The sequence below is a fragment of the Sitodiplosis mosellana genome, unplaced genomic scaffold (genome assembly GCF_009176505.1).
Source record: "Sitodiplosis mosellana isolate CC-2019 unplaced genomic scaffold, AAFC_SMos_1.0 Smas_scaffold_3, whole genome shotgun sequence".
In the NCBI taxonomy this organism is placed as follows: domain Eukaryota; kingdom Metazoa; phylum Arthropoda; class Insecta; order Diptera; family Cecidomyiidae; genus Sitodiplosis; species Sitodiplosis mosellana.
This window is the reverse complement of record NW_022595246.1, coordinates 7,901,196-7,922,135: the sequence shown is the minus strand read 5'-3', so window position 1 is coordinate 7,922,135 and position 20,940 is coordinate 7,901,196. Positions and strand designations below refer to the sequence as shown.

General features: G+C 36.4%; 2 protein-coding genes across 2 annotated transcripts in view; one reads left to right on the top strand and one right to left on the bottom strand.

Annotated features, from left to right (window-relative positions):
• The window catches only part of LOC129566082 (kinesin-like protein Klp10A), a 267,051-nt gene that overhangs the window by 163,731 nt on the left and 82,380 nt on the right, over positions 1 to 20,940 (bottom strand). The gene's annotated exons all lie outside the window — the stretch shown is intronic.
• LOC129566083 (epidermal growth factor receptor-like) lies at positions 1,556 to 6,161 on the top strand. Its single transcript, XM_055441635.1, has 5 exons — positions 1,556 to 1,911; positions 2,712 to 2,934; positions 3,002 to 3,195; positions 3,287 to 4,183; positions 5,792 to 6,161. Exons 2-5 carry the CDS (start codon positions 2,735 to 2,737, stop codon positions 5,992 to 5,994), a joined length of 1,494 nt encoding a protein of 497 aa, XP_055297610.1. The 5' UTR covers positions 1,556 to 1,911; positions 2,712 to 2,734; the 3' UTR covers positions 5,995 to 6,161.

The following is a 20,940-nucleotide window of genomic DNA, read 5'->3' as shown; positions in this document are numbered from 1 at the left end:
AATATAAGTGAAGTTGCTTATGTTACGCGTGAGCTGTCACAACCAAAGTGGCTACATACCAATATTTACATTAGGTTACGTTCTTGTATACAACCCACATAAATACTGCATTTAAAGAATTACAAGTGTTAACTGACGGCCTGGGAGCTAGAACAAAACTTGAGAAAAATCAGAAGAAAATTAAAACACAAAAATATATTAGCAAAAAGACCAACGTCAAATTTGCAATAAACATGCAAAAACCGAGTCTACAAATATTGGGTGCAGGACAAAAATAAATCTATGCACAGAGAAAACTGAATTGGTGAACCAGTTCTATTGGTGAAATGCAAAAGTACCAATAGATTACATTATTGAACCCAGACGGTCTATTGGTGAAATATCATTTCACCAATGGAATTTTTCATTTGTATTGGTAAATTTAATACAATAGGTAATGTTAGTAAATTTGTCACTTGTACTGAAATTACCAATACAAATGAAATATTCTATTGGTGAAATGACATATCACCAATAGAATTTTTTTGCTTTAAAAATGTTGTTTTGTATGTGTGATCTATATTATGTTTCCTTCTCGAGTTTTGTACATATTCATTTTGCGTTAAAACTGCTTCTGTTTCATTTTTGACCAATATACACACATTTGCGTTTTGAATTCATTTAATTTCTTTTGGAATTTTCGTTTGCGTCCCCGTTCAAGCAAATGCATGCGGTACATCTTTTTCGGCAATATGAATGCACCAAAAAATACTTTCCTTCATCGTGAATGGTTGAAAAACATACATTTTTACAACATACGCGGCTATGAAATCCATACTGACGACAAAATTCGACATGCCTCTAGTGGTCATACACACAACACACGTTGAGCGATCAATACATAACATACAATACAGCAGGGTTTGAATTTTCCCATCCGCTCGATAGAGCCTCCATAGATTGAATGGAAAGAGTTTTTCAAAAGAGACTCTTTCAGAAGAATCTTTGCAAAAAAATTCAATATTCTGGTAAAAATTACGGCTGTAAACTATATTCAAAAGGTTGGTCTTGATTTATATTTTAATACAATGAAGAGAAAAAACAAAAAAAAAATTATTTATTTTAAATTTTATTGAAATAATTGATTTCATTAATACGACAATCGTATATATACCAAGTATGAAGTTGCAGCGAATGGTGAAATGTCACAAATCGGTGCACGACGTTTGTCAAAATATGGATCAAACGGAATCAATTATTTCAATAAAAGAACATTTAAACCGACATAACCAAATTGTTCGCTGTCTCACTCACGCCAACTGTCACATTGATTCGTTCGTGTACGAATTGCTATTAGCGTAAAAAAGACGTTGTTCGCAATGGCCTCAGTTTAGATGTTCTTTAAAATAAATTTTTTTTTGTTTTTCTTCTTCATAGTATTAAAATATAAATCAAAACCTATTATTTGAATATAGTTTACAACCGTAATTGGAAACAGAATATTAAATTTTTTTGCAAAGATTCTTTTGAACGAGTCTCTTTTGAAAAACTCTTTCGATTCAATCTATGGAGGCTCTATCGAGCGGATTAGAAAATTCAAACACTGCAATACAGAGACGCTAGCATTGGAATTATACGGTCTGCGCGAATGACTTCTTGGTTATCGGCCGTACATACGCTTATGTGATTGAAATTTTCAACTATAACCATAAGCGTCGTGTCAGTAGAGCTCGTCTTATGTTTATATTGAAAATAATTGTTATTGCTGTTGTCGTTGTCGTTTCATACCCGTGAATAGCCAATACATGTGTGCAATAGTCAAGAGGCAAACTGAGTAAAACAAATCGTTTTTCAAAACCTTAACAACAATCAACTTGGAGTTCCATCAATCAACTAGTCATCTAAAAAAAATACATCACATAATTTATACCGGTAGGAGAGGGTAAAAAAAATTCAAAACATCACTTTCCCTTTTTCACACTTTCTAGAGGTGAAAAAACACACCAAACCAAGAGTCCATAAATCAGTGTTTCGTTATTTGAAACTTGCAATACAAACTATTGATTCGCTCTTTTATATCATACGTATTAGTAATAATAATCAAAACAGAGAGAGTTTACAACAACAACTCTATATGAAAAAAAAACTTTATGTTGCACTTTAAAACTATATATCAAATATCACCAATAGCTGGGTATTGCGTACATATTTTTCGTATACTTCATATATATATATGAACTATCACAATATACGAAATTCAAAAGGCGCGCACAGTACATAGGAGCTAATGCAAAAGCCATTTGATGTGCATAAATAGCGCCACCTCTAATATAATATATGATTTGGTCAAGTGTTCGTCATAGGATAGCTTAGCATGCACTCCATTTAATACTCGGTATTATATACCGGTATATCGCACACGCAGAGCTGACGCACGCACCTCTCTCGCGCGCAAACGCTTCGAGTTGTGAGTGTATGCCATGTGGTTCTGTGTCTGAATTGGTTGCGATCGTTGTGTATGTAAATGTGTGCGTGCGAGAGAAATGCTCTGCGTGTGCGATATACCGGTATATAATACCGAGTATTAAATATAGCGTCTGCTAAGCTATACTCTCACGGACGCTTGGATGTGGTCATAATTTGTCACTTTCAAAATGGCTTAGTGACATTTAGTGACTGTTATAATAATCAAGTGACACGGTAAATCAATGTATATATAAATATCTTTACAGTTTGTCCCGGTACCGAGTTCGGCATGTCGGTACGCTCAAACCGGCTGAAACACTACCTCCACTTGCGCGATGAATATAAAAATTGCACTCATATCGATGGAAATTTGGAGTTAACATGGCTAGAGGATCCGAAGATGGATTTGGATTTCTTACAACATATTCGTGAAGTGACGGGATATGTTTTAATCAACTTCGTGAATGTAGAAAATGTCGTTTTACCTAGGTACGCGATAAAATTGTTTCGAATCTACAAACTTATGCAGAAAATTATTTCTTTTTTCTTCCTTTAGTTTGCAAATTATTCGTGGTCAAATTTTATTCAAAGTGAACAGCACGCATAACTATAGTTTAATTGTAAACCATTCCACAATGAAATCCTTAGAGCTACCATCATTACGTGAAATTTTATCAGGATCAGTGCTCATAAACGAAACTAATAATCTATGCTTTGCTCAAACGATTGATTGGCAGGAAATTGTTACAGGTATATTACGATAATAATTCAGAATTTATTAAGAACGCAATATTTGACTAGAATACTACAATTACTGCATTCTATTCGTTCCATGTTTTAGGACCATCTGCAATGATCAATGTATCCACAATTACTGGGCGAAACTGCTCTAAATGCCATGCATCGTGCGTTGCCGGTTGTTGGGGCGAAGGCGCACATAATTGCCAGAAATTTAGCAGAAGCAATTGTTCACTACAATGTAGCGAAGGTAGATGTTTCGGCCCAAATCCACATGATTGCTGTCATTTGTCCTGCGCTGGCGGTTGCACTGGCCCAACGAATAAAGAGTGTTTGGCATGTCGAAACCTGTATGATGACGGTATTTATAGGAATGAATGTCCAGAAGGAAAATATGCATACGCAACCAAGTGTATGAAAAACTGTCCAAAGAATTTACTTAAAGATAATGGTGCTTGTGTGAGAAGGTGTTCACCAAATAAAACGACGAAAAATGGTGAATGTGTTACTTGTAACGGTCCTTGTCCAAAGACATGTCCTGATGTAGAAGTAATTCATTCTGACAACATCGATTCGTTCCGTAACTGCACAATAATTGATGGCAATTTGGTAATACTGGATCAAACATTCAACGGCTTTATGCCAGTGTCTGCCGATTTCCCATTTGGGTCTCAAATAATCAAAATGATGCATCCCGATCATTTGGAAGTATTCTCAACTCTGCGCGAAGTGACTGGTTACATAAATATTCAGGGAGATCACCCTGGTTTCACAAATCTTTCATACTTTCAAAATCTTGAAGTTATTGGTGGTCGTCAATTATATGGAAATAAGGAAGCATCGTTATACATCATAAAAACCAGCTTAAAGTTATTAGAGCTATGTTCCTTAAAGAAAATCAATTCAGGGGCAGTTTGTATACTGGAAAATAGGAATCTTTGCAAAAAGTCACACACACATGAATCGAAGATTATCAACAATGAAGCCTCAAACCAATGCAGTAAGTATTTGGAAACCGAAATTTAAGTTTAATCCGTTTTGTATCAAAATGTCATTATACACGACATTCAGGTTTGAAGCTAACCATGTCTAGAGGACCAGTGTCGTTTTTGACTCGAAGAACGCGCGCTTGCGTGTACTGTACATATAAAATGGCATTTTCTATTTTATATTTACTACCGATAAAAAAAAAACAAAACAAAATAAAACCAATGACGTTTTGTATGTGTGCCAATATGTGGCGATATGTATTTTTAAAAGTCAATGAGAAAATGTCCCTATGTTTTATATAAAGCACATATTTAGCTAGCTTTAAGGCTTAACGTAGAACGCTGAACTATGAAACTTATATATTATTATACTGTCAACTACTCTGAAAACCTGAACGAGCCTTAATAACCATAACTGAATCTGTCACTGAATAGCACCTCAGATGTGGTACCACTTTTGAGGTTATGTCAAGTTCGTGGTTTATTTATGAAGTGATGTGGTATATTCACATTATAAATTCGCGCTAAAATCAAACCACATTTGTATAGGTGACAATGATCGTGGTCCCGCTAATCTCCCATGAAATAAAACCGAAACATAAAGTTGGTTTGAAATAATAGTGAAACAAAAAACGCGTATAAAATAAAACTGCAACATGCGCGGAGTCAAAATAAAAGTGAAACATAGCTACGTTGCTCTTTTATTTTCACTCTGTGCATGATTCATTTTTATTTTAAACGCCTGTATGTTTCTCTATTATGTTACCATTCAACATGTTTCTCCTTTATTTTAAAAAACTACCTATCAGTGATAATAAACTGATAAGGAATGCGAATTTCGATGTGGCGATAACACCAATGGATTGAGCACACGAAATACTGTTCTGAAATCGAAAAAAAATTAACTTTTTTTTCGGTTTTTGCCTGTTGCGGATCGTCCTCATGGGAAGTTTGTATGAAAACCTCGGAGCGTCGCTGCTATCGCATTGGCTTCTATGGTAAAATGTACACATGGAAATATCTCGAAAATAGCTGGGTAAATCGGCAAAACGGACCGTGATATCACTCACTAAAGGGAGTGTATACTGTATACACCTGGCTGGTTTGATGGCCTAAAATACAAATCAGGTGGAATTTGGACTGATCCATGGATTTTCAAGATTTGGCCTAATTCTACCAGTTCAATTTCTTTTCGTTGTGGTGAAATGCTATACAGAACATTGGGAATATCACTTTACAGATGCACATAAAAAAGGAAGCACTGGAACGTGGTCAAATCCTTGGAATCCATGGATCAGCTGAAATTTCAGATTTGCATTCTAGACCATCAAACCAGCTGGGTGTTTACACTCCCTTTGGGAGTAACATCACGGTCCGTGTCCACAATACGTTCATACACAAACACGCGCGCTGTTTCGTTTGTTGTTGTTCTCTTTTCTTCTTTTGTTTCTGTTTCTCCAATCTCAGCCGCTACAAATATGCTGCAGCAGGCCATCAGTTGCTGTGTTCGTTGTGTGCAACGAAGATATCTTTATCAATGACCAAATTAATAAAAACTTGTAATTTAAATTCAAATAGCATCATTATATTAACATTTGTCTTTGTTTGTATTTGAATAGTGGCCGAGAATTTATACTGTTCAGACGAATGTACAGACGCTGCCTGCTGGGGATTAGGACCTGATCAATGTTCACGTTATTTTCAATTCATATTTTCATTTTCGTCTTCTTTGTCCGTTCTGATGAATATTCTTCGCACTATTGTTTATCACATCGCGTTTATCACATATTATTCTTTGCACTATTTGGCCAGTTTGATATGAAATTGCTTTTTAATTGATAAACCCAATTTAAAAAGGAAAAAAAACACCTATAAGTATTATTTAATAATTATTTCGACTTTTTGCACCCAACATTGCCTTCAAATTCTAAAACACCGCACGATCAATTTCAAATGTTTAGCTAAGTTTTTTTTTTAGAAAAAAGTCGAATTGGATCTGAAAAACTACCAGTACAAAATAAACAATAAAAAATCAAAAATGTTTTTTTCTTTTCATTTGATATTATAATCCATATGCACTGTCTATTTTCACGTTGGCTTCGGGAATTTAGAAAGGTCATCATCATTGCGTGATATTAAGAACATTGTCTAAATTCCCGTCGCGTACGACTAAATTCACGGCGTCCGGGTTTTGTGAATTTAGAAACATTAAACTTATATTATTATTTTTTTTTCTAAATTCCCGAAGCCAACGTGAAAATATTCAGTGCTCATTACCTGCTCCCCCTCTGTCACAATATTCTCAGACAATCGCCCATTATTATGACAATAATACGGCAAAAACTAGTCCATTCATTTATATTTGTATGATAAACTATGTAAAAATTCCATTTCCTCACACGCACCGCTCTTTTCTGCTGGTATTTCGGGTTCGTTCGATATGGTTCGGTTAATTGCACGGTTTACAGCACAGCAACATCCTTGGAGTTTATTAATTTCTTTGGGGAATTTGTTGTTGCCGTCAAAATTAAATTCACATTTTCAAGTGGCACCTGACCAAAATTTATGCTCTCTCATTTGGACACGGACTTGTAGATTTTTCAACATGTACAGTATGGGTGCGCTGAACAGAAATTCATGACTCTCCGATACACTCACGCATTCAATGAGTCATATCAATTCTGACTCTTTGACTCTACTGACTCAATGACTCTAAAATGGAGTCAGAATCTAATTCATTTCTTATAACTCATGAAGAGCCGGTCACATCTAGTTTGACTCACTTCGGACAAATGAATGACTTCGATTATGACTCATATTGTGACTCACTTCATGACTCAATTGTAAAACAGTGATTCACTTTTCCGAACAGGAGTCATAGAGCTACAGATGGGCGGAGTAAGAGAGTATAATTCATACTCCTACTCCTACTCCCATACAAACGGAAAATGAGTATGTCTCGATATACTCTCATACTCATAGATACTCTTTGAGTATGAGAGTATATACTCTTTGATTTTGAGTATGTCTCGACCTACTCATTTTTTACCCAAAGAGTAACTCTACACCTACTCTATTTCCTACTCTATTTCCAACTCTATTTCCAACTCTTTTTCATACTCTTTTTCATACTCATTTGAGTATGTCTCGACTTACTCATTTTTTTGTGAAAGAGTAACTCTACACTTACTCACTCGTTTTTCCTCCCTCAGAAAAATGTATAAAGGATATATAACTTTTTCTGAGGAGAAAAAAATTGAATTGTCGAGACATACTCAAATGAGTAGGAAAAAGAGTAGGTGTAGAGTTACTCTTTGGGTAAAAAATGAGTATGTCGAGACATACTCAAAATCAAAGAGTATTTACTCTGAGTATATACTCTCATACTCAAAGAGTATCTATGAGTATGAGAGTATGTCGAGACATACTCATTTTCGAAATGAGTGAGTATGAGAGTATATACTCGCGAATTCGCCCACCTGTACATAGAGCTACATTCATACGAAAAAAATTTTATTTCATGTACTTGCCATGGGAATGTACCACAAATCTACTTTTTCAAAAATGTTGACGATTAGTACTCAGCCACCAGACAAGATTTTTGCAATCTGGAAGTGGCATCTGCCAGCACTATTCGAGCACTAATTAAAACATATTATGGTTTACATGAACCTACCCAAACTTTGTTGCACTGTGATATCGATTTTCATAAATTTTTTCAAATTTTTGTCGAATTTGTGCTCGCTCTTGGTGAGAGCACGAATTGTGTAGTCAACGGCACAAATTAGGGGAGGTCAAAACCTTTCATTATCAGTCACCAGATCATAAAAATATTGAAAATTTCATTTGGAATTGACTGTCGGCGCAAAACCCTCAAATCTGTTAAAAGTCGATTTTCATACAATTTTTGGCCCCCCTATTCAGCCGGTCAAGGTTTGAAAATCACTCGTCTGATTGTGTAGATAATTTGTGCATAGCCCCTGCAAATATGTGCATGCATTTGTACGGTCCAAAAAAGACAAAAATGCTCTAATTTTGAGTCCATTTTCTGTGGTGATTTCGCGGTAAATGCCATTTTCACCACTCGACAGGGCAGCATTTTTTCGCGTGTTCGAAAATGCAATTATTTTGTGCATAATTTGTGCATAATGAATATGCCTTCGGATTTGCGATATGTGGTCAATTAATTCAATGTGGTGTGGTGAATATAAGTTAACTATGGGAAATATTGCTTTTTCATGGCTCACGCCAGTCCCAATAATTTGTGCATAATTTGTGCATGTCATTTCAGCCGGTTTCTGAATTTGTGCACATCATCACAGCTCTGTAGTGACTAAAAATGGCATTTCCTTAAGTATTTAAGTGTGACTTTGGTTCAACATGAAAAAAATCAACTCAAATCACTTCCAATAGTTTGTGCGTAATTTGTGCATGCCATTTCAGATGGTCTCTGAATTTGTGCACCACCTCAGAGCCTTGTATTGACCGAAAATGGCATTGAAATGGCTCAGATTTACCTGCATCTAAACAATTATGCTAAATAGACAAATAAAAATGGTTTTGCTTCAACAGCAATAATCGTTGGCGTGTAGAGTAAACACAGTGCGATCAACTGTTGTATGCACTCAACCGATAACTAAAGGATTATTATTGACACTCGTTCAATAAATACGGGAATTAGTCGATTGCATAATCGATTAACGCTCGCTCTGTATGTGTATATGTGTGTGTGTTGCGAAAGATGTGGCACACGTGTTTGCATTACTGATAATAATGCAATAGCACAGTTGCAAATACGCAAAAATTTACATTTCATTGGACCATATCCAAATGAGCGGTCGACTCGATGCACAGGTACACAACATCGATTGACTTCACTGAAAATGCGAACTGAATTTATATACAAATCGAAGCATAACAAATTCAGCGAGTGAGAGAGGAAGAGACAGAGAGAATGGGGAGGAAGAGCAGGAGATGTAGAATGGGAGAATGAATCTAGCAATGAGTGAGCAAGTGAGCAAACGAGGAAGAGAAATAGGAAATTATTACCGGTTATCGCACAAAACTTGGTAAGCGACATAGTTCATGACAAGTGACACAATTCCGATTGATCGGGCTGCAATCTCATGTATGCAGTTAGATTTCATTGAATATGATTTTCATCGAAATTCATATCGTATATATTACAGAACGGAAAGCCAACATGATGCACGTCCACCGAAAATATGCGATAGTCATTTCACCATGTGTGATTTTGAATACAATTCGCAATATCACCATTTTAATGTATCAAATTACGGTTCATCAACAGACAACAATTCAAAAAAGTCACAGCATTTTTATAACAACGATTAGCCATTATCTACATCGCTGTTTTTTTTTTCGTTCAAAATTCCTCTTTATTTTTATTTTTGTATCACAGGCCATTTGGATGAAGAGTCTTTTGTGATCGGTATTTTGCGTTCGGTTCGCAATACCACTGTACGTTTGTGGCCGGTGTTTGGTCATGGTTATGAGTCGAATGCTCGCTTCCTAATGGCATTATCGCGTATTTTAATTCCATACACATTGTCGAACATCGTCTGGGTAAAATGAAGAAAACATAAATTACACACTGAATCCGAACCGATGACCGTTTTGTTGTTTTAATGCGACATCGTTCATTTAGTCACTACTCACGCTACCACTTTGCGATGCGACGTCGATGTTTCTGCTATTCGAATGGTGCGTGTTTTGGAATTCGTAGATAATTTGTGCGCAAATGTGCGAAAATATTTAAATGTGATTTCAAATTCCAGCGACGGCGGCTTTTTTGCCACCATCTGGAAAATGGCATGTTTCAATGAAATGTTGCATAGTTTAACAATGTATCCAATTAATACTCGGCGATTTCGATATTCATTTAGTTTTATCGCAACGCGTTTTTGCAGAACCATGCATACCACAGGCACACTCATTGATAGTAGATATTTACACAGATTGTCAACGACACACAAAAAATAGAATAATATTCAAACAAATGTAAGAGAAATCACATTGAAATGCAACGATTCTCTGGAATTTTCTGCTGAAAATAAAACTCACTCCGTTTTGATATCTATTCTCAATTTTTTTAGTTCAATTGGATTTTTTTCATTGGTTCCCATAATAATTATAATAACAAAAGTTAATCATAATAATTCGGGGAAATTTCGAATCATGCATCGTCACCACAGAAAATGCGAAAAAATACCAAGTTTGGCCAAACCAACAAAAAAAACGAAATGAATTGGATTTGGCCCTTGCGGTAGTGGTGGCATGGTAATAAAAGTATTTCGTATTTTTATGAAATTTATTCAGAAAAATGGACGAGTGAGCGACCGAGTGAGAGTAAGAGAGAAAAAACGAGGAAAAGAGAGAACAAGAGCAAAGGCCAGAAGAGAGAGAGAGAGAGAGAGAGAAGCGCGCATCGAAGCATTAAAATAATAAGGATTGGTGATGAGAGTGGAGTGAAGCGTGTAGATTTTGTGTCCGTTGGTTCATTTTCCGCACTTTGGTAGAGGAGACGAGAAAAAAAGAGCATCCAGAGTGTTGTTCAGTTATTGTATATATTCTTTTATTATATTATATTTTTGGTTACAATATTCATATTGCATTTATATTTCGGTTTTTGGCCTGTTGTTGGCATTTCGAACTGCTGCTATTTTATGGATTTGACACAACAAAAATGTTTTTATTACAATAACTCGGTACGCGTAGAGTAACACAGAAGAGAGAATTGTGTACGTGCTTATGATGCGTATTTGGGTATGATTTTTATAACCATACAACGAATGAATCGCCATCATTTCGGTTACTCTCAATGCATTTGCACCATCTGAAAAATATGTTGCTTTGATCATTGTGCCGGCAATAATAAAATCCATTTTTTTTTGTTTGCTTTGAGTCCTGCGAATGGGAATGGCAAGAAAGAGAGAGAGAGAGAAAGAACAAAACAAAAACTCCATCATACACAGAACGCACAAATTCGTCAGCACATTTACCCGTACATTCAAACACGTATCTATGAATGCCCATAAATATGTTTATTTTAAATAATATATATGATTATTCTAACACACAAAGCATGTTACGTGCATTACTTTGGGAATGGCACCGGAGTTTCTCGTCATGTAAAAGTCGAAACGCCTTTTTGAGTCGCAAAGTTGCTCGACCATTAAGTGAATGGCACAAAACCGAGTACTTTGCTTTGCAGCAAAACGATGTCCACACTTTTTTTCTTTCCATTTCCATTGTAGACGAAAAGTTTTTGGCGTAAATTCTCGAACAAATTCACAAATTATATTTATTTGTACCACATTTAAATAGGTTTTTTTTTGGTTCTCTTCAAAGGATTTGCCGCACTCAACACATATTGGCTGAGTGAACCTATTTTACCGTTGTGTGCAAAAATTCCACTTCTATGGTTCGCACTCTGTTTTATTCGTAAAAGAGTTGCGAGTTTTCATTCTAGCTCTCACTCTCTCACTCTTTTACTTGCTCTATAAGACCTTTGTTTTGATCGTAATACATGTCTGACTTTGGCATATCCTCGCGCAATTTTATGCCAGAGCACGAACAATTCCAACAATTTCCTTAAGTACCGCTTTGAATATACAATTTGGAAAATTGACATGTGGATTTTATACCAAACACACAGCTCTTTTTTTTCGTTCGTTCGTTCATTTTGAGGGATTGCTGCATCATCGCCGTCATCAACATCATTATAGCGGTTTTATTGCTGGAATTTATTTTCACCCCAATGACATTTCTTTAATACACGCCATCCAATGGATTCGCATTTGCATTTGTGTTTGTGTTTGTAGCAGAGAATCCGAAATGGATGATGATTTGTGCAGACGAATATTCGATAAATTTGTCGCGTATTAAATGCAAATATGTGTTGATTGTCCTCTCCGATTTCGATTGCGTTTTGACTTTCATTATTGAGCTGAGCGCTCGGTTTCATCAGTTCATTGTTCGGGCGAACAAACGGAATTAAGGGTTGAACAATGAGAAGCAACTCGGAAAACCAGTTATTTCGCTTCCGAATAATAAAATTGAGCGTTTTTTTTCTTCTCATTCTCTGCTATTTTGTCTCTTCATTTCAATAAGAATAGCTGGCAAATTTGCGTTTACTTTCATGTATAACGCACCTCCATTTGACTAGCGCCTGATAACTCACGCTTGGTTTCGGTTGTTTTTTTCTGTGCCTTCGGTTCAAAATAGGATGTTGATGGAAATGTCATCCAATTTCTCCTGGTTCATTTCGTCTTCGTGTTGCCGATTCAATCCTCTCTCGCCACTTCGGTTGCACAGACGAAGGAAATTCGTTTAATATTTTCTGTGGATTCGTTTATTGCGCATTCTTTTGTGTGCCGTGTTTCGTTTTCACATCGTCGTCGTTGCCGTTGCTATACTCAGACTCGCATGTTTTGTTGGAAAGATCATTCCGAATGTGTTCTATTGTGTGGAATATCGCACTGTATATATTTACTGTGTACTCTCACTGGCCTTATACGTATGCGAAAAGAATATATTTTTTTCGAATCCATGGCCCGAAAAAAACAACAACAACAACGAATGAACTATACTCACACACAAACCGCTCAAACATGAGACAGGCGAATGGAGACGAAGACTAGTCGAGTGTTATTTGTATCCGTGACGTCGAATTTCTCTACTAGTTCTCGTGTAGCATTGTATCGAATTTGTGTGTACTGTTTTACATCCATGTTTCGCGCGTTTTCTCGTTTTCGCAATGCCATGGCTGAGCTCTAGCCTCTCTGTTGCTCGAGACTAAAACGTCGTATATGTTTGCCATACGGTTGGTTGTTGGTACATGGAGTTTTGTGCTGATTTTCATGCTTGCCTGATCCTTTTTTCGTCGTTTCTCTCTCTCACATTTATGCAACGATTCGGCTCTCTCACGCGCACCTTGACAACGTATGTGCGAACGCGTACACATCTCATCGACCGTTGTTGCTGTCGCCATTGTAGTCGTCGGTGTGTGTTATGGCCTTTTGCTTTGTATCGGTGACGGTGTACCATGCACATGAAATTGGATTTCTTTTGTAATGCCTCTGCGCCGCTACAAAGTACTTCAACTTCATACGTACCTATATATACACGTATTCAAATTCATTCGCCGAGCAGATTACACATCACTTGAGACACATTCCCGAACTACGTTTCCATTGCGGAATCAGTATATATCGGTATGAAGGCATGTGTGCTTTTTAAGCCCGAAAAAATGAGAAAGGAATGAACAAAACAAACAAAAAATCGTTAAAAGAATTTCGTCACCGACCCACCGAAATGAATAATGAGCCCGCGTGCTTACGGAAAGAAAGAAAAAAGATTCACTTCAATGGAAAAAACCCAGTATTAAAATTCTTCATTCTTTCTTCCTCTCTTGTTTTTTCACTATTTGCTTAGCATTGATGTAATTGAGAAGGGAACCCGCCGCTGTCACCACCGTACGCGACTCCTTGAACCATTGTTCACTTGGCATTTTCAAGGGCTTACCTTTTGCATTCCGCTCACTCGCTCATTCTCTTCCATTTGTTCGACTCTCTTTGGCTTCTGTAAATGAAACAACAAAATGATTAATTTTTTTCCAGCCTTTCATTGCGTTCATCATTTTGAATTGGTAACTTTTATTTATTATTATCAATGATAAATGACGTTGCGATAAGCATCAACCGTGAGACAGAGACTGAGAGGAAAAGTGAGAGTGAAATTTGAGATACACACCGGTGCCAAATAATTAATGTGTTTCGACAAATTTACACAATTGACATGTACAGCGAATAGCGATTTATACAAACGGTGCAAGCCACTTGTTTTCAATCATTCATTTGATTTCACAATGAGGTGAATAACGCATTTTTCCATCAATTCAAATTTCGAAGAAATACCGAATATCCTGCTGCTGAATCAGGGTTCCGTGTCGGGGAATTTCCAGGAGCCGGAACAATGTACGAAAATTAATCTTTTTGAATTTCATTCGCACCATTTCTTCATTTATTTCCTTATCTGTGTTTAAATTAATCGGTTTTCCTGTGAGAACAAATATATTTAGCATTTAATTTCTGGACTGCTGTTTGAGCGTAAATAAATGCCTTGAGCCGTACTAACGCTTCAAGTCGATACCAAAACACCGATGGTCTTGAACATCGAAATGTTAATTCAGCGCAATGCAATCGAATAATTAGCAATAAATCAGTGAAAATACGCACAATTCATTCGATATGTATATTTGAAATGAATTTTCGCGTTTAAATAATGTTCCCTTAAATGCAGTAATAAAAGGCATCCGGAAGCAATAAATTAATATGTGTACGGTTGTTAATGTGGCATTAGCGCGCACATTGTTTATACAAAAATAATTCGGGGATGGAACAAGCGTATTTCAAGTACACGTGACTTTTGGTTCACATTGTGTGCGCAAAGACAATTTATTGATAAAAATGGAACACAGTGTCGCTATGCTCTTCTGGGTGGAAAATTTATGGCAATCGAAAAGTAGCCCGAAAAAATGGAATGGGATTTTAATCAGTGAGTCGTAAAGATATTGCCACAACACCGCACCTTATTCACACATCGCATACCATTGCTCAAGTCAAGCATGGGCTATCTGCAATTGTGTCTCCATCGAAATTGTTGTCAATTTGAACTTTGTTTTAGTATAGCCGAACTAAAATAAACACCATTGCCTTTGCAGCAGCATTAATCATTTGATTCATTGTTTTTCACGTTAATTTATCTATCTTTTGTCTGTGTGTTGGTTTTTTTTTCTCCTTTCTTTGGTCTTTTTATTGTTTTGCCAAGGGAAAAAAACCTTGTTACCGTAAAAAGGATCGAATTTAATGAAGACAGTTCTGTGTAGATAGAACCGACGAGCTTCACGTTGTTCTTGCGACGAAGAATCTTCTGATACTCTATCGAGAAATGTCGAACCACACACACAGCTAGTTGACATATCATCGACTTTTCGACTGGCGATCTTATCAGTCGACATTCAATAGTGATTTATAGATTCGAGGGCTTATTAAACGCCAAACGAGCCTTCGAATCTCGGAACTTTAGCCACCGGCTTCTCTTTCATTACTTACTTTTCTTGCTTCCAACCGTTTCCATTGATTAATGGCAAAGTTCATTTATTTGCTTCGATTAAATCGAGAGAGAAAACGAGAATTTTCAGAAGCCGAACGCTCTCTGTTTGAGATGATTTCAATGGCTGTGCGGTTGCACATCATTCTCAGCCGATAGTTATCGGATTTAATTCGTGTCTTTTTCACTCTCTCTCTCTCTCTCTGCCTGTCGTATATACACAGAGGAAACCAGATCCCTACGATCGCTGCTACCGATTTGCCACGCTTATTTCACGGTCATTTCAGAGCTAATTTAGCTAAATAATGGCGACAGAGTCTAGTGGAAATAGACGATGGGCGCAAAGGAAAGAGGATTTTAGCATTGGAAAACCGAAGAAATGATACACACCGAAATGGTGTCATAATTTGCGTGTAAATGCGAGACTAGGGTTACATTTTTCGAATTCGTTAATTGGTATGTAGAATAGGGTATGCTAGCATTACACCATTTGTCGTTATTATATCAACAATTTAAAAATCATAAACCAGTTTCCTATTTACTGTTTTCCCATTTCAGTGAGAGAGCCGGTTGAAAAGAATGGAATAAAAACACAACGAATCGTATTATACGAAATTGTGAGATAGTTAGCAGTGTGGTATAAAGTTGCGAGTGAAGCCGTATGGTCCTTGACGAATTCAATTTACTTCGTTCTGCTATTGCTGTGCTATGTGTTCGGTGTTTGGCTCTATCCTTTTACCATTTGGACTAAATTGGAAAAAAGTTTTTTTTTCCACAATATGTGAGTGTGTGTGTGCAGTAGGCATAGAACATTTTGGCATTTTTCAGCGGCATCGCTTTTAAATACCATTGGGAATTCATTTTGTATGACTTTTTTCTCTCTCTCTCTCTTTCTCTCTCTCTCTCTCTCTCTCTCTCTCTCTTCTGTGTTTTGTATTGTTGTTGATGTTATTTTTGGTTCATTCGGCTGTTATTGCCACAGCTTACGGAGTTGAAATGAAAAAAAAATGTAAAATAGGGTTGCTGTGCCTTTGTTTCTTTACGACCTTTTTAAGGAACACACAAAGCCTATTCTGCCAGTTTTTTTTCTCTCTCTCCTTTCACACTCTTTCAACCGGAGACTTGCCCGAATCGAAAACAACATTTTATGCAAAGCAGTATTAAACTGTAGCGCACCATATAATGACAACACACAAATGTTGAGCCCAAAGAATGAGAAGAACTGTTTCGCGATTCCATTAAAAACGGAATGAGGACATAATGTTATCACCATGGAATTCATTGAATACGCACGTACATAATGTCAATGGATTTTCGCACCTAATAGCGAAACCTTTTCTTCGCTGCTCATTTAGAATTTGCACTCAGTTTTTTCCACTTTCATTCGGTCACCACATTCTGACTCAATTTCATTTTCCGGGTTGACGTACCGTTTCGACAATTGCGCGTCAATTATTATTTCATCGCGAGGCCATTCGGTTGATTTTTGAATAGACCAACTCGACACAGTTGCCTCTATTTCAATATTTTTTGTCGTTCTCTTGGGAAAACTAGTGGCATATTCAATCGAAGCCACGTAGATAAAATCTCCTAAGACTTCCTTCGCTTCGCTTCGCCTTTTTTTAACATTTCAAACCCATGTAAATCAATCGATTGCACAGTTTGCTTTTTTTTTCAACTTTAATTCTCGTATTTCAGTGGCATTAACTGCTTTGACACCAGCATCTAAACATGTTCGATGCCATCGATTTGTTGTGACTTTTATTTTGTGTTTTATGTGGGAAATCAGACAACGTTGTTCCGCGTGAACCCGATGGAATATAAAAACCAAGGGCCTAAGAGAGATAGAGAGAGAGGGAGAGAGAGAGAGAGAGAGCGAACAAATCAAGGGGAATTTAATTTGATAACAATCATTGATTTATGCGCTGTTTCGTTTCCTATTCGACGTGTGTCAATGACTACCGACTTGAAGATGTGTGGGCTCGATTTCTCAGTGTCTCTCTCTTTCTATTGACATCATCGCATCCACACAACAACAAAACGTATCAATCTCATCTTTGATTCTCACAATATCCACCGCATTTCGTTGCTCATTAGGAAATCGGCGTTTCAATTATAATTTTGATTTCAGTATTATCAACTCTAATGAAAGTCATTTGTTGCCCTCCCATTCATATCCTCTGTACAATATGCAGCCATATTCTCATCTTAATCAAATTAAGCGAACATAATGATAATAAATCGAACAAAAAAGTAAAAAAAAAATTTCGTCAGAGAAAATGGAGGATTTGTTAATGATAATTTGTTTTGAAAATAATGTGGAAGCTAATTTTGGGAAAAAATGGGGAAAAAAAGAATGTTTGTTGTCGTCCGATGATGTGTGACCAATTGAAATAAACAGCTGTCGGCTTCCCATCACATGCTCTTTTCATGAAAACGCAAACGGTTTTTAATGCGGTCTTACATTCATTCAACAATTTGTGTTGGTGCTGCTAATGCAGTAGCTGTGTTTTGACATCGTTCATTTGAGAATGTTCCAAGCGATTTCAGTTGTCACGACTACAAAATCGTGAGAGCCAAAAATGCAGTTCAAACACTTGATAAAACTAACTGGTAACTAAATTCTGGTGTAATCCATTTTTATCCATTGAAAAATTACATAAAATCATACCGAAAACGATTTCACTCTTCTTTTGAATATTATTTGGAATTTTTGTTTTTTCGGATCAAAAATCATAATCACGGAATCTCAATTGAGGCTAGCCACTGAATCACGTCGCGTGCAAACTTTCGTTTTTTTTTTCTTCTTCTCTAGCGCTCATTCCAACAAAGTCTTCAAAAATTCGAGCGTCGAAATTCGATTATAATCCGCGCATAGTTTCATTCAATTTTCAGATGGTTAAATAATTGCGCTCGAACCACCCAAAATGGGCAATTTTAATTCGTCGACACGATATTTCACCATTTTTGAATAGAGAAAAAGGAAATGAGCACCCGAAATTGTTTGATATAATTTTGTTCATTTGCTGTTGTCTCGATTGCCATAATTTTAATGAAATTTTGGGCAAAACTCAAATTTGCTGCTAAACTATGGTCGATTTCGCCTGAAATGTGTATTCAAAGCATCTCAAATTATAGTAATTATAATTAGAGAGTATTCGAAGCACGAATTTATGCCTAAAAAAAGCAAAAGTGGACCCATTGTTTGCCAACTCGCAGTGGAAGGAACATAAAACACGAAAGATGTGCGTTTTTTTCTGATTTGAACGAAATTGGCTGGTACGAAAAAGAGGTAGTTTCATGGAAGCACTCCGTTGATATGCCGTCATCGATGCTGTCGCGAAAAAAACGAAACAATATAAGTTTTGATTTGATGTATTTTTATTTTGTTCGGAACGGTTTGATGTATCGATTTTTATTGAGGTGCTTTATTCGTCTTATGGCTGAATCAGTCAGCCGATTTTGGCATAATCCATTATAGTATTGGGAAACAAAATATTAATTCCAAAATAGATATTGTATTTCATGCAGACATCAGACACACGCATCTCGTCAAAAAAAAAACGAGGAAAAAAATACCGAAAAAATGCACCCACCGAAATTCCAAACGTAAACGAAGCGAGGGCCCGCCGCATCAAAAACGATTAGTAAAATTGGATTTTGAGGTTTGACTTTGAAAACTCGGTCGTTTTTTTTATGTCTTCGTTTTCTTGCCATAACTTTTTCATGTTATTTTCAATATTTGCGGTCAGCACATATGAACGGAAAAAAATGTATATGTGTTTTGGTCTGTGTTTTCATGTGTGTAAAATAGTTCCCTAAAAAAAGGTATACATCATCTTCACCGTCATTCAAAATCTGAATAAAAATGAACCAACCGAGAATATATCTCGCACAAAATTATATTGTTTATGTACGAGAAAAAAAAACACGTAAATATATAGAATATTGTCGATTTCGTTGTGAATATTTCGTTGCTGCTGCAGTCGCACCACGCCGGCTCTCCATTCTATTGCGTGCTAAACGTTTTTAAACAGAAAACAATTAACGAAATTATGTTTTTTTTTCTTCTCCAAAGTCGTTTTATAATGTTGAATAGCCATATGTCTATTTCGAAGTCAATTGACTCTTTCCTGCTTTTTGACTCCAACATACAAACACACCGGCCATAGGTTCATTTTTTTTTATTAACATCATATTTGACTAATATTTTTGTTGGATTTTCTGTTCGAACAAAAAAAAACAACAACAACAACAAGCAGTCAGGTACGAAAAACGGCTCAAATCGATCACGAAAACACGTTCAGTGTAAGAAAATACAAAGTAGAAAATTATATTAATTATGATAGTGATATAATGAAATTGGTACAAAATTACCGGGTTGCATTTTATACTGACCGAGATCTATTGGATTCATAGCGTGGCGAAACCAAAAGCCGGCTGCAACGTAACTCTTTTTCTTCATTCTTTCGTCTACTTTCTTCGACCGTTTCAAACGGTTTCTTTTTCACTTTTTCAAGTGTTTGTTTGATGTGGCAATCATAGAGTCTTATGCATCACGGTTGTTACCTCATTCATTGCATCAACGAACGATTCAAGCAGCTGAATTTGTACGCCTTCAACAAAAAAACTGATTTTGTTTCTTTCTCTGAATAGCAATTGCCTTTATCCCATAATCGTTGCAATTAAACATGCTGCGTTTTTAATACGCTTCCACAATTTGACGGACGACCGCGCTCTGTATTCGTTTGCATTGGACACGCTTCGGACCGCGCTAGAAAACATGCAACAGCTATAGCAGCAGTAGTAGTAATCAACATCAATTCACTCATGAAACCGTCTACCTGTGGAAGGAATTCCACAACAAATCCGATCTCGTGCGCTCATTGTTCGGAATCAATCGGAAATTACGAGGTGCTAAGCATTTACGAACCATCGTGTCCGCATATTTAAAAAAAAAATCTAGGCAAGTCGCTTGATGCATTTCAGAGAAGGTAAGACATTGGAATGTGGTAAATAATCATAGTTTGAAATTAACTTAATTGATATGGAACAATTTCGAAAATTAACACCACGTCTGCAACGCACAACGACTCGTGTTGACATTAGATACAGTTGCATGCACCAGCACATGGAATTCAAAGGAAATTGTTTTATTATTGGGTTTTCGGTAAACATTCACGCTTAAAACAAATACACACTTTTGACACGAACAAAAAATAAAATGCGTTTTTTTCTATCAGAAAAAAAAGCCGTCAATTCTAACACTTCATGGATGCAAACCAAATTATGCCTTTATCTGAATTTAAAGTCATATTCCGTGTTCGCTCGAAGCCACTTTTTCTGCCTTTTGCGTTATTTCAATTTCGTTACAGTAATATGAAACGCAATATTCGTTTCAACATTGTAGGAAAGAAGGCATTTTTTTCTGATCTGGCGGAACAAATACACACAAAAAAGATACAATAAAATAGTCAAGTCTCTTGTGTTTTTCATCTTTTCATTACTTCCGAACCATTTTTTTTCTCTACTTCAGCTACTTCAAAAACTTGCCGTACCACAGTTTTTTTTTTCGCAGTGTGTAAAAGCAAACTAATTTCCGGTTGCATTTTAAACGATTATTGTTGTTGTTACA